Source organism: Xenopus tropicalis, chromosome 10 (genome assembly GCF_000004195.4).
Source record: "Xenopus tropicalis strain Nigerian chromosome 10, UCB_Xtro_10.0, whole genome shotgun sequence".
Taxonomy (NCBI): Eukaryota; Metazoa; Chordata; class Amphibia; order Anura; family Pipidae; genus Xenopus; species Xenopus tropicalis.
In genome coordinates, this window is record NC_030686.2 from 19,097,744 (window position 1) to 19,112,449 (window position 14,706).

The following is a 14,706-nucleotide window of genomic DNA, read 5'->3' on the forward strand; positions in this document are numbered from 1 at the left end:
AATACTAATCTCTTGGCATGCTAGACCTTACAGAATTCTGGAAACTGGAAAGTGGTTTGGCACAAAGCTAAGCACTTTTTGTACCCTGGGGTCAGTAGTCCTAAAGCCTGTGCTTTCAATGGTGGGAGGTGCACTAAATTTCTGAAATGTAGAGTTTAGATGTAGTTTAGTGTTTATGCACCATTTCTGCAAAAGCCAAATTGAACGAGCATGTGTCAAAAAATAGTTTTTTTATTGCTATAGTAGTTCTGTTTAAGTGAGTTTTAATTTAACTGACTTCACATTTTGTGATTGTACACTGTTGTTTTTTTAAGGCTTAAGTCACAGTCTGGGTTTCTGCTGCCATTTGTTTTTTTACCATTTTCATTGTTTGTCATTGTAAACATGCATCTTGCATCCTTTCATGTAGTGCAGCATAGGGCTTACCAACCTGTTTGGTGACTGTTCTCCACCCACTAATTAAGATTAGTAGTCTTGGAATGGAAACAAATAGTACTGAAGGAGTTATAATTCAATCTAACTGAAAGTTATATACCTTAAGTACCACTATAAAGTTTTTTTTTCATTTGGATATGTCTAATTAAAATATTAAAAGCTAAATGTGTCTGTATTTCCCTTCCCATTTAGATTGTTAGCTCTACCGGGCAGGGACCCCAACCTTCTGTCTCTTTGACACTTAGGTCTGTGGAATCTTTAATGCAACTGTACTTTGTATGTATTATAGTACTTTGTAATTATTTACTATTGTAATGACCCTTGGTTTGTTGTATTAACTTATTGTTATGCTGATTAGTGCTACATACATAAGTAGCACTGTTTAAATAAAAATCTACATACATACACAAGGCACCAGCACTCCCCCTCTCACTGCGGCAGCAAGGAGAAAGTGCAATATGCGGTAGGTGGGTTTTAACATCAAGTCTAGTAGCTCCCGACTGGTGTAGGCAGCCCCGGTGGGACCCAATTTTAGTGGCTTTTTATCTGACTGTATTATTAATATGCTATAAACAATATTCAGGTATGAGACCTGTTAGCCAGAATGCTCAGGACCTGGGGTTTTCTGGATAATAGATCTTTCTGTAATTTGGATCTCCATACCTTATGTCTACTAGAAAATTATTTATCCTATATCCTTAAAAATATTTTTAAGTCACATTTAAAGGGCATGTAAAGCCTACATTTGCCTACAATGTATATCAGTTGGGCACGTCTCCCCCACCCAAATGCCATTATTTGTACTGCATATATCCCCTCCGCTTGCTAGCACAATCACATTTTCCTAAAGCAAATAGCAGCTTTCACCCGGTGGCCATTTTTCCTCTGATGCATAATCAGATACATTTAAATCTGCAAGCAGCATACACACACAGACCCTTATTCAGCATACATTTCATCAAGAATACAGGCTCACACAGGCTGAACTGTCTTTGATAAAAGTTTTGCTTTGTTTGAGCACTGTAATGGTAAAGCTGAGCTCTGGAGAAAAACTGAAGCAGACAGCTAGAGCTGAGTTTCTATGGGAACCAGCAATGCCATCTCTTCACTGGCTGCTAGACTGGGGGGGCGTGTATAGTAATCTGAGTTTAGAACAACTGAGCATGCCCACAAGCCAACAGCCAAAGCAAATTCCTGAGGGAGGTGGGGGCGAGCGGGTTACAGGAGGAGAAGGAAATCCAAGTGATTAAGGGGATGTTGCAGCCTTACTATTAACCTCTGGACAACCAGTGTGGCAGGTATTGAAAGATTTCAAAGCGGCTGTTCACTGATTACATTTTTGTGTGTGGGGTTTATATGTCCTTTAAATAAAGATATGGTCTATGAATATTGAATAACAGAAGAAACATATATATAAACAGTGAGTTACTATCTATGCACACTAAAAAAAATGAGAGTAAGTGCATCGTGCAAAGTGCATTTTAGGATGCAGTTCGCTATGTTTTTTCCTTAGAATGCAGTGGTTTTCCCACCACAATTCTGGTGTAACTGTGGCCTAAAAGTAGATTTGCAATGATGGACTTCATTTCTGGCGCTTAATGCCAAGATTACAGTACATCTGAGCATGACATCACTGGTCTAAGTCTAATAACCCTAGGAGCTCCATTATTCACAGAACAACTGCATCCATTTTTGTGAGACATCAACTGCAGTCATAAAAGAGCTGTTAAACCTCAGTTTATCACTGAAGAAAATGCAATTGGAATCCAGCAATGATTAGATATTTGGAGGGGTAATGCAGTAAGCTAAATGAATGTTGGCTTAAAAGCAAAAGCCATGATCCTCAGTAACTGGATATTGAATACAATATTTGGATCAAATAAAATATTTCCTGTAGATCTTAAAGAAGGGGCATGACCCAGGAACGTTTGCTAGGATCTCAGTCACACGCTATTGCACATTGCAGTTGTGTGACTGCCATTAGGAAGTATGGCCTTCATTGTCCATAGCCTCATGCATAACTACATACCATAGCTGCCATTACCATACAGTACAGTTGCCTTTGCCATTGCTTCCATTTTCCATACTCATCCTACATTAACCTTCTGTGTCTTGCATTACCCACATATACACCGTGCAATGAATATTATTTCCATACACCCACTGTACAACCACATGCCATGGCTTCCATTACCCATATACCCACTGTACACTGACTCTCATCACTTCCATTACCCATAAACCTAAATAAATATATACAACCATATGCCACGGCTTCCATTACCCATACACCCACTGTACAACCATATGTCATTGCTTCCATTACCCATATACCCACAGTACAACCATATGCAATGGTTTCCATTATCCATATACCCACTGTAAACTGACTCTCATTGCTTATATTACCCATATACCCAGTGTACAACCATAAGCCTTGACTTCCATTGCACACACACCCACTGTACAACCATATGTCATGGCTTCTATTACCCATATAGCCACTGTAGATCGACTCTCATTGCTTCCATTACTTATACACCCACTGTACAACCATATGCCATGGCTTCCATTACCAATATACCCATTGTAGACTATCTCTCATTGCTTATATTACCTATACATCCACTGTACAACCATATGCCATGGCTTCCATTGTACACACACCCACTGTACAGCCATATGTCATGGCTTCCATTACCCATTTAGCCACTGTAGATTGACTCTCATTGCTTCCATTACCTATACACCCACTGTACAACCATATGCCATGGCTTCCATTGCACACACACCCACTATACAACCATATATCATGGCTTCCATTACCCATATAGCCACTGTAGATCAACTCTCATTGCTTCCATTACCTATACACCCACTGTACAACCATATGCCATGGCTTCCATTACCCATATACCCATTGCAGACTATCTCTCATTGCTTACATTACCCATACATCCACTGTACACTGATTTTTATCACTTCTATTAGCCATATTATACCCACTGTACATCCACCTGCTGTGGCTTTCATTACCCATAAACTAGAATACCAACCTGCCATGGCTTCCTATCTTGTTTCAATGATTCAGATAAGTCCCGGGAATGACAGTGACCAATATTTCAGGCTTTATTTATAAGTGTCATTTAATTTTCTCCTCCTATTTAGTTCAATTACAATTTAAATGAGTTGGGTGAGGCTAAATATCAGACTTACAATGTGCACTCATCTCATTACCTAAAGAATATACAGCACTGAAAGAGGATATTGATGAAGGAGAAAAGTCAGTGCCAAAATGCTGCAAGTTAGAAATAAATCCCATATTTGTTTCTTTTTTTAAAAATATGTACAGGTACAGTAGGTACCCCTTACTCAGAAAGGTGAAGGCTTAGGGCAGGGGTACACGGGTAGATTAGTCACGCCGCGACAAATCTCCATTGTCGCGAGCAATTAATCTCCCCCCGTTGCCATCCCACTGGCTAGAATGTAAATCGCCGGTGGGATGGCATATGCGGGGCCGCTATTTGCGGAAATCGCCCGAAGTTTCCTCTCAAGGCAACTTCGGCAACTTCAGCAAATCGCGGCGTATGCCATCCCACCAGCGATTTACATTCTAGCCGGTGGGTTGGCATTGCGGGGAGATTAGTTGCTTGCGACAACGGAGATTTGTCGCGGCGCAACTAATCTCCCCATGTACCCCTACCCTTACAGTATGGTGATGCAAATTACAGAAAATCCAAGGTCCCAAGCATTCCGAATAAAAGATCCTATACAGGTATGGGATCCAATATCTGGAAATTCATTATCCAGAGAGCTCCAAATTATGGAAAGGCCATCTACCATAGACTTAATTGTTTTTAAAAAAAAAATCCACATTTTTTAAATCTATTTCCTTTTTCTTTGTAATAAAAACAGTACTTTATACTTGATGGTAGCTAAGCAGCATAAATCCATATTGGTGGTCCAAACATTCTGGATAATAGGTCCCATACCTGTACCCTTATCTGGAAAGCCCCAGGCCCCAAATATTCTAGATATTAGGTCGCATACCTGTACCCTTATCTGGAAAGCCCCAGGCCCCAAATATTCTGGATATTAGGTCCCATACCTGTACCCTTATCTGGAAAGCCCCAGGCCCCAAATATTCTGGGTACCAGGTCCTATACCTGTACCTGTATTTGTTAAATTCAAGTGTCAGCTCTGCAAAGTCTGAAATTAGTAATGAACAAAAAAATTTTTTTTACACGACTGCAGCTTTTTTGTCACCCCATAAATTTTTTTTTGCAGCAGTTTCGCTGTTGTAGAATTTCACCGGGAATCCATGCCTGGTGAAAAGATCTAATATGTTAGGCAAACACAAAACTAAAGTGGGACTAGATTTCTTTTAGATTGCGGCATTCATTTTGGCATTCATTTATGAATATACATAGATATGCTGTATTTTTATTCTATCAGAGAGGTTCAGCAACCAAATAATGGTAATGACCCAGGTCTTCAAATTGGGAGCTCCCCATCTTGAATCTTGTCAGACCATCTTTTGAATATCAGTGACACTGCACATTCCCAGTTTAAGTTTTGAAAACCTAAATTAAGGGGTCATAAAAAATCATCAAGAATATTTCATTCAGATTACAAATATGAGCGAAGGAGAATCAAATGGCTGAACAAGACAGTAGAGCAGGAATGTTTTCCTTAAAACTGCAGAAATGTCCCTAAAATCTCTAGCGCCTTTGCACCTCATAGCTTTTATAGTTTCTCAGATTTAAACATATGGAAGGATTGATCCTACCTCTATCACATTCTTGTTATGATAACCAGAGTATTTCTAAATTGTTTAGAAGTTGTGGTTCTGCCATTTTGTATGTCCTGGCACTGTAATTTAGTAGGGAACTCAGGCTTCCAAACCATAATTAGTTAAAGATACACAGAAACCTCTAATATACCTATCACTGTAATCTGTTCCTTCAAAAAGTATGAATAAATGCCATTTTTATATGCCAAAATCCAGTTCTTCTCTTTCTGTATCATTTGAAATCCTGGCAGGGGAAGAGGGACTAAAACATTGATGTTACAAAGTGTAATAACCTCTCCACAGACAGCACACAGGAATCACCTTCCTTTTCTTATTGACATTGCACATGCAGGGAATTGTGGGATTTGGAAGACGCTGGCTGAAAGCAGACTGAGGACAGTCAACTACTGTTATATTTTATGTGAGTCTCAAAGGAGTCAGCCAGATCAGCAGGAGAACAGGGGGTCAGGCTTAGGTAACTGTTTCAAACCATATTATTACATCTAAAATCATGAAAAAGCTGTATATTTTTTAATTAATGTATATTGCAAAGTTGCTTGAAAATATGTTTTCTTTTTGTTTGGGTGGAGTTCCTTTTTAACAATTGGAGAATTGTAGGTTAGACATGATGGATATGTTATATCTAAGAATCGTTTAACAGTAAATATCCTTTGTACATTTGTCTACTTTTTTCCCATCGGGCCCCTTAGCTGTAGATGCCCTGGGCAAATGCCCTCTCTGTACATTACACTTGCGATAACAACAATCTGTGTCTTAGGCTACATTATTAAAAAGAAAGTTTATTATGAGTAATGCATTGAATAAAAATAGTTATTGATGCTATAACCATACTAAATAAAAAACTTCCAGAACAATATAGATGTGGATCAGTGATGCTTAAACAACACATAGCTTATCTGATATTTACTGCATCCGTGAACATCGCCATTATAGCAGCCTCCCTCTTAAAGGAACAGTAAAAACAAAAATGAAAGTGTATAAAAATAATTAATATATTATGTACTATTGCCCTGCACTGGTAAAAGTTGTGTGTTTGCTTCATAAACACTACTACAGTTTATATAAATACCCTGCTGTGTAGCCATGGGGGCAGCCATTTAAATTGAAAAAAGGAGAAAAGGCACAGGTTACTAAGCAGATAACAGATAAGTAGCATAGATTCCCATTATTTTCTACACAGTTTATCTGTTATCTTCTTATGTAACCTGGGCCTTTTCTCCTTTTTTAAAATTTAATGTCTGCCCCCGGGGCTACACAACAGCTATTTCTATTAACTACAGTAGTCTTTCTGAAGCAAACACACAACTTTTACCAGTGCAGGGCAACAGTACATTATATTTAGTATTTTTTAGTTTTAGTATTACTGTTCCTTTAAATATAAGTCATAAGAATTAGACCTTAACCTTTATGCTAGGATAATATAATTTACCTCATCTCCATGAATTTACACCACACCTCTAAAATAGAATTTACCCTTTAATAACCAAATCATTAGTAATTGTAAGTTTCCAGCCATCTGTTCACAAATTTCGTCTCTGCTCTGTTCCTATTATCTTTGTTAACCTTTATATTCTTACCTGAACATTGACTTCTACAGTGCATATTGAAGAACAAATCCTTTAGCATTAATAATTCTTCTAATTAATCTTTATAACATTTCTAGGTCCCTGTCAGCAGAATGAGTTTCTGTGTTATATCCTGTCGGAGTTAGTTATATCTATATATATATATATAATGCTCGTAATTCTATAATGACTCGTATCTATATACTCCAATGATCCTCCACTAGGGATATAGGATTCTCGCCCACAGTGAGTAAGTCGCTCTTTGATTTAAATAAATACTTACTCAAATCGAGCCTGGCCCCGAAGTTCCCCCTGGGCCTGACCTGAACCATTCAGATTCACAAAGGATATTAACCAGACAGCTTTATTAGAGGTATACATTAATACAGAGTATTACAATACAGAGTATTAAATAATAGCTCACACATCCTGAAAGCTCGTGAGGACGTGAGGGAACAAAGTCAAGTACAAAAATGTTGCCATTTAACCATTTCATCCTACTTGGGGCTGATCCCATGGCAGCCAATCATTAGCCTTGTTTTAGCATAACTGTGTCTCTCTGTCCATCTTTAGGGAAGGATTAAGTGTCTCACTGTCTCAGCACAATAGCCCAAAAAGGTATCTCTCTGGTAAGAAATCTACATCATCAGTGTCCCAAATGGTGTTTGTGCAGTTGGTGTTTCTGAGACTATTTGTGACATTCTTAACCTTGCATTAGGGATACTTGTGACAGGAGACAAGTACAGTAAATAGAATGACCTCTGGTCTTTATGTCTAAAATCAACCTACAAGTGCAGTTGTTCTGTGCCTGTGTCCTGTTCTATATCTTTGTCCTTTGATAATAATTAAAATAAACGTGTTTATAGCATAAATCTAAAACACCAATATCTACACTCCCCCACTTTTTTTCTTCTAATATAGGCAAAATCCATAAACTAGCATAGTTGGCTGAAAACAAAAAATACATATATAAAAAAGAGAAAAAAAAATTGCTCTACCAGACAAATACAAAATGCTACAATCACAGTGGACTTATTTCACATTATTATCAGCACATATAAAGTCATTTCATAGGTAAAATGGAGAAATCCATAGTCTATTTAATATCCGGATGATCCAGCACCACTGAGGACTAAGCTTAGCCCAGGATGGTATGGTGCATTGAAGAATATCAGTGCAGAAATGTCTTTGATAAAGTATGTTTAAGCATTAGTCCAAGATATCACTTTAGCATGTGCAATGGTGATGAGAGTCCATAGCAGAGTTGGTGCAACAAATTTTTGCGTCTGTGCATCTGTGCGTCCGTGTGCTTCACCACTGATATATTCTCATGTGTAGCCATTATACAGCAATTGGTTATTCAGCTGTTGAATCTGTCTGGTATATAGTTAAACAAATGTGCCATGTGCCAGTTAAAAGATTCAGCCGGAAATAGAAGAAAGTAAGTAAAGGAGTTATCTACAAAGAAATAAAGATATAGAATATGAGCTCACAGATAAAGGAATATTTTAAATCAAAACAGGATGATGGTTGGGGTCTATAGGCAAGGTATATGCACTATTAAGAAATAGCAATAACAAACATTTGGAAACTTAATAATATCCATCAATTAATTAATATATAGTCTGTCTGGTATATTTTTTTTTTTTTTTTTTTTTATAAAAATATATAGCATGCATAAATATACTCAAATACAAACATGTCATTTTACTCAAAGTAAATGCTGAGAAAACCAGGATTTTTGTTTTTACCAGTATATTTTTATAACTAGGAGCAGTTGTTAGCACTTCCCTGATAATGTCCTATTTGTGTTTCACAGTGACTTGTGGTCAATTATATCAATTAACCCTTAGCATTAATCATTTCTACTATGAAGATTATGTCTGCATAATAAGATTGAACTTATATAAATATAACATTTGATATATGCAGATGTAACTAGTTTATCCAGTTGAATTATGAATGGTATTAAAGATGATATACAGTTACAACAAACATTATTAAAAGTGTTTTAAAAGTTGTACTAAATTAATAAATGCAATGCGATGATACACTAATAATAATATACAAGTTACTTGAGAGTAAACTTATACAACATGACCTGTCACCCAACCACATGGTCTAGAAGTCAAGTATCAAGTGATACATGGATAACTGTGAGATACATCACATGTATATATTGATTGAAAAACAAACATTTTTTAGATATCAGACTTTAGATCATACTAGAAGTGATCAAATATACCATGTAACACATACTGTAATATTATTATAAGGGAATAGTTATGCAAAAATGTCTTAATAAGCCATGTACTGTATAGTATAAGGGTATAAGGTTTGAAAAAAAAAAATTGTATGAGATGGCAAAAATTTTAAGTCTTCTGCATTTCTTTGTATTTTATTTGCTGTCTTAGGTGAAATGAGTGTTAGGAAACAAATTGTTAGTCATATTAGTAAGGATACATTCATTCATGCATGTTAGTTAACATTCAACAAGAAAGAAAATAAATTAGTGACACTATAGGAATTATTAATGTTTGACAAGACTGTATAGAATATTAGAAATGAGACATATACAGGAAGAAAAATTGTTAGACGTGGACAATTTGGTTATATATAAATAAAACTACAGAAAAGGAATATTAATTAACAATAGAAAGTTAAAACAAATAAAGGCAGAATAAGAAGAATGAAACAAACAAACATAAACTTCTTTAGAGATGTCCAATCTCTCTTGCAGACTGACAGATATCTGTGCCCTCGAGGTTGAACAGCTGTTAAAGAGATAAACTGGTCTCCTAATCACTTTATGTCATTGTGTTATATCTTCTATTAAGAAAAGAAAAAAAAAATTAAGAAAAGTAATTATAGTGCATCTAAAACTTTAAATGCATACTAACATTACTGAAAACATTGACTTGAATATATGGAAACAAGATGTTTCGTAAAGTATTATTTGTATGTCCTTTAGCAGTGTCTAAAACTATTGAAACAGATCTGGTTCTCTGGTCAGTCTGATGCTTTAAACACCTACAAAATAAAACATACATTAGAAAAAATTCACAACAGTGCAGATGGTTTCCTTCAAATAAATAATACCAACACATTACTAGATTCCTAAGTCTGATACAAAAGAGATGTATAAATGCAAAATTGTCTAATTTAATTCATTTACAACCTTTTATAGAGATTATGGAACCCAGCATAGCTTTCTTCTACTATTAACCTAACCTCCATTGTCAAAGTAAATCAAGAGGTTTTCCTTTCTACGGTTAAACTTTTTACACTTTTGGTGCAATTCATCTGTATATCTTGTTGCTGCTGTTATGGTTCTTACATACAGATGGTTAAATACAAGTAATTCAAATGCTAAGTTGGGGTCAGTTGCAGCATTCAGATGTTCAAAACCCATCAATAACTTCTTATTACATTCAACTAACATTGGTGCAATATTGGATATTTTGGAGTCAGTTGGATATACTCTGTTAGTTGCATTAGTAAAGGTGCTACAATTATCAGTTGCTTGTTTAATGATAGCACATTTCTTATTATTTCTCCTCCTATTTAAATAACATGATCTGTCACTGTCAGCTGTCTGTTCGTTTATACTGTGCTGGAGGATGGCAGCTGATTGTCTACAATTTTTTAACTGAACCAGCAGTTTTTCTATATAAGTTTTCTGTAAACTGTTGCTGTCCAGCAGCTTTACAGTTAATGACAGTGAAGTGATTACTAAATCCATTGATTTACTTGTAATCTTCCCTGTTTTAATAAATCAAAACTCTATTAATGAGTATTAGGATACAGTAACCAGACTGTCCTCTATTCAACTTTCATTTCTCTTAAATGGCCAGCCACTTATTCTTAAAACATATAACAGACAATGGGTTACAAAAGGAAAAGTTAACAAGACAAGGGTTATAAAAGCTTCTGTGCTGCCTGGCGAAACAGTACTTTGAGATACATTATTCCTAAGACTAATGTTATCCCCACTGGGTTGCGAACCTTGTGGTACCACTCTATCCCAAGTTATAAAAAGAAACTTACTTACCGAGAGCTGAGAAATCAATCCTCTTGTGACAATCAGAACCACAGGACCGTGACGAAGCCCCCATAAATGTCGGAGTTAGTTATATCTATATATATATATATAATGCTCGTAATTCTATAATGACTCGTATCTATATACTCCAATGATCCTCCACTAGGGATATAGGATTCTCGCCCACAGTGAGTAAGTCGCTCTTTGATTTAAATAAATACTTACTCAAATCGAGCCTGGCCCCGAAGTTCCCCCTGGGCCTGACCTGAACCATTCAGATTCACAAAGGATATTAACCAGACAGCTTTATTAGAGGTATACATTAATACAGAGTATTACAATACAGAGTATTAAATAATAGCTCACACATCCTGAAAGCTCGTGAGGACGTGAGGGAACAAAGTCAAGTACAAAAATGTTGCCATTTAACCATTTCATCCTACTTGGGGCTGATCCCATGGCAGCCAATCATTAGCCTTGTTTTAGCATAACTGTGTCTCTCTGTCCATCTTTAGGGAAGGATTAAGTGTCTCACTGTCTCAGCACAATAGCCCAAAAAGGTATCTCTCTGGTAAGAAATCTACATCATCAGTGTCCCAAATGGTGTTTGTGCAGTTGGTGTTTCTGAGACTATTTGTGACATTCTTAACCTTGCATTAGGGATACTTGTGACAGGAGACAAGTACAGTAAATAGAATGACCTCTGGTCTTTATGTCTAAAATCAACCTACAAGTGCAGTTGTTCTGTGCCTGTGTCCTGTTCTATATCTTTGTCCTTTGATAATAATTAAAATAAACGTGTTTATAGCATAAATCTAAAACACCAATATCTACATATCCTACTTGGCCAAGGTATCCAAACACCCCTTTTAAAATATGTCCTCAGTTATAACACTCAATACCTCTAGAAACAATATTAGCACAAGATTTAATCATAGGGAGCATGGGGTTTTCACTATATTCAATGGCAAGAATAGGCTGGAGATCTTTATACATTGTCACCATCATTGGACAAACCGAGGTCCGTAAAGAAAGGGTTTTCTGAGATGGGAGTGGAAGAACTTGACTTGCTTGCACAAAGTCCTGACCTCAACCCAAATAAACACCAGTAGGATGATCGTTATGGCTGCCATGCCTGATCTCCATCATCAGCACCCAACCTCAATAATGCTTTTGTAATTAATGGAAGCAAACCCACCAACAGCTTTCCGGACTCTAGAGAAAAGCCTTTCTAGAAGAGTAGAGGCTATTATAGCAGAGAGGACAATTTATTTTTGTTAATATCCTTGGTGAAGAGATGTTCAGGCAACTGGATACGTTTGGCCATGTGGTGCACATTCTGTGAGCCTGGCTTTCAGAAACCGGAAGGTTACAGACACAGCACAAAGATGATGAATACATAGGTGCTAATTTACATCTTGTTTATATCTCTGTAATTTTTGGGGTAGGGCCAGATAATGTGACACCGAAAAGTTACACCCAACCTTTGGTAGATGAGTTAGATAATGATTTAATTACATGTTAAGCTATACATTTAAATTAAACTACAGTGGAACTTGTAATAATTTGGTTTAAATTAACAGATTTTTTTTATTTTTGTTTTGGACAATTATCAGCCATTTTGCCTAAAGTTTTACCACGCGGCAATCGGCAGCATAAAACTGGCGACATTTTGCTGTATAAATATTTATTCGCAAAAAAAAAACCAAAAAAACTATTTAAGAATATTTAGCCAAATACTTAGGGGTCCGTTTGCTAAAGTGGCTTAAATTAAGTGGGAGATTTTAGACACAGAATAAATGTCAAATATGTTATGGGCACTTTATTAAACGGGAACAAATATAATATTGCAATTATTCTGGCAACAAAACATTTGATTGGCAGTTATCACACTCGCCAGAAAATACGCTACGTCTAATTTAACGCAAAAAATGTGCGATAAAATTTATCGCACTTTAGTGAATCAGCCCTCTTGTGTTTTCACTGAATAAACACAGGGGAGGCTACCCACATTGTTTTGTGCCAGCCTAATAAAGTATTTTGGAGCTATAAAGGGGTGCATCGGCTTACACTGATACTAATGGCAAGTTTGTTGCACTAACATGGCTTCTTTATACCACAGTGCAATAATAAGTTAATCTAAACTAAGTGATGATGGTGGCTATCCGAACTGGTATAGTATGCTGCCCAAATATGCACCCCCACTCCTGCCCCTGTACAGTAAAAAGCAAAATGTTTGTAACAAAAGGTAATGCTCAACTGCAGGTTCTCAGGGCACATTTGGTAAACAAAAAGGTGGCCCCATATAGATACTTTGTTCAAAAGTTAATTCCTATAGAAAAGCTAAGCACGCAATTTACCATATTCTACTGACAGTGTGGTTAGTGGAGAGCAGTGTTTCATTGCAGACCTCTAAAAAGTAAATATAACATATGTTATTCTATGCTATTCTTCGTAGCATCCTTACTGCTTTATTACAGTAAAAATACACAGCTAATTTAACATTTTCTGCCTGTACCTGACTCTCTCAGTTTACTCAATGTGAGAACATGAGTATGTGAAACATCTAAATTACAGCAAAGATTGGGGGTTTATTTTCATGTAACATTAGCCAGATCCTTGGATCACCATGTGTGACTTGCAATAAAGCGAATAAGTTACAGTGTAAGGAGATGAAATATAAATATATTTAATTGTAAATAGTTTAAGCAATATTTAGTTTGGTCAGCAGATGGCACCAACTTTTAAGGTTGGCCTTTAGAGAATTTCCCCTGAAGGAGATTCTGAAGGGGCAGTCCCATGGCAGGCAGCCTGTATTGGGAAGCTCAGGAGTCAAGAACGTCCTTTTTAGCCAAGTGACATCAGGAGGCAGGACAGTCTTTGGAAGCCAGCCTGTGGGGACACTGTGCCTGTGACTGTGTCTGTTTTTCACAGTTAAGGCTGATGCCACATGTGACGTAGGGCTGATATTTTCGGCAAGCAGAAAAACGCTTGGCGGAAATTCAGCCCTACGCCTGCTACTTGTGCCTGCACCCGAATGAATGGAATACGCTTGGGTGCAGGCACATGTAGCCGATATACGCATGAAAACGCGAGAGAATGCTTCATGTACCTGCACCCGAAGGGTATTCCATTCATTCGGGTGCAGGCACAAGTAGCAGGCGTAGGGCTGAATTTTCGCCAAGCATTTTTCCGCTTGCCGAAAATATCAGCCCTACGCCACGTGTGGCATCAGCCTAAGGCCTGTCCAAGCTTCTATCCAGTGGTGGGATTAAATGTTACTTTAGTTTCCCATAAAAAAAAAAACATGAACTGACATGTGCATATGTCTGTAAAGGTTCTCATTCATTACTATATCTATAGTAATAAGAGAATGTGGATTAATAAGGTGTTGATTGATTAATAATAAAACCTTGTAGCTCCAATCATGCTAATTCAGTCAACACCTTACCTCCATGAAGTCTCTGACCGCAAGCTGATTATTCTAAACAAATTATCCTGAGTGGAGCAAGATGCCATGGTATTTTACTCCAGAAAGATCTTTGTACAAGTCATTCTGAAATAGGAAATCCAATTGGATGACTAGCAAAATGTCTTCAATGAAAAAAATACAGCAAGTCCAGTTTATTTGACTTATTACTATGGATATGGAACTTGCATGGATACTGCAATTCTTGAGATTGAGGCCACAAAGGACCATACAAATAGGATTTCTAGTACAACATATATGATTTAGGGAAACGTTTTATGTTAGGTATTACTCATGGTGATTAGTAGATTAGTATTAGTATCAGAAATTCTGTACTTGATTATATATTACTTAAAGGAAAGGATTAATTAAGATGCTAAAT

The 14,706-nt window shown here is 36.8% G+C and overlaps 1 protein-coding gene and 1 long non-coding RNA gene across 3 annotated transcripts in view; both read right to left on the reverse strand.

The window, feature by feature from the left end:
- tgm6 (transglutaminase 6) overlaps positions 1-14,706 on the reverse strand; it is an 83,831-nt gene that overhangs the window by 16,527 nt on the left and 52,598 nt on the right. Inside the window, exon 1 of one of the 2 annotated variants that reach the window (XM_031893973.1) lies at positions 3,492-3,538. Within the exon in view, the coding sequence (XP_031749833.1) occupies positions 3,492-3,498 (7 nt within the window). The 5' untranslated portion in view covers positions 3,499-3,538. 2 annotated transcript variants of the gene reach the window in all.
- Positions 7,791-11,082, reverse strand: LOC116408074. The gene is made up of 2 exons (XR_004220719.1): positions 10,865-11,082; positions 7,791-9,642 (listed from the first exon to the last, which is right to left on the reverse strand). It is a non-coding gene; the product is annotated as an uncharacterized LOC116408074 (long non-coding RNA).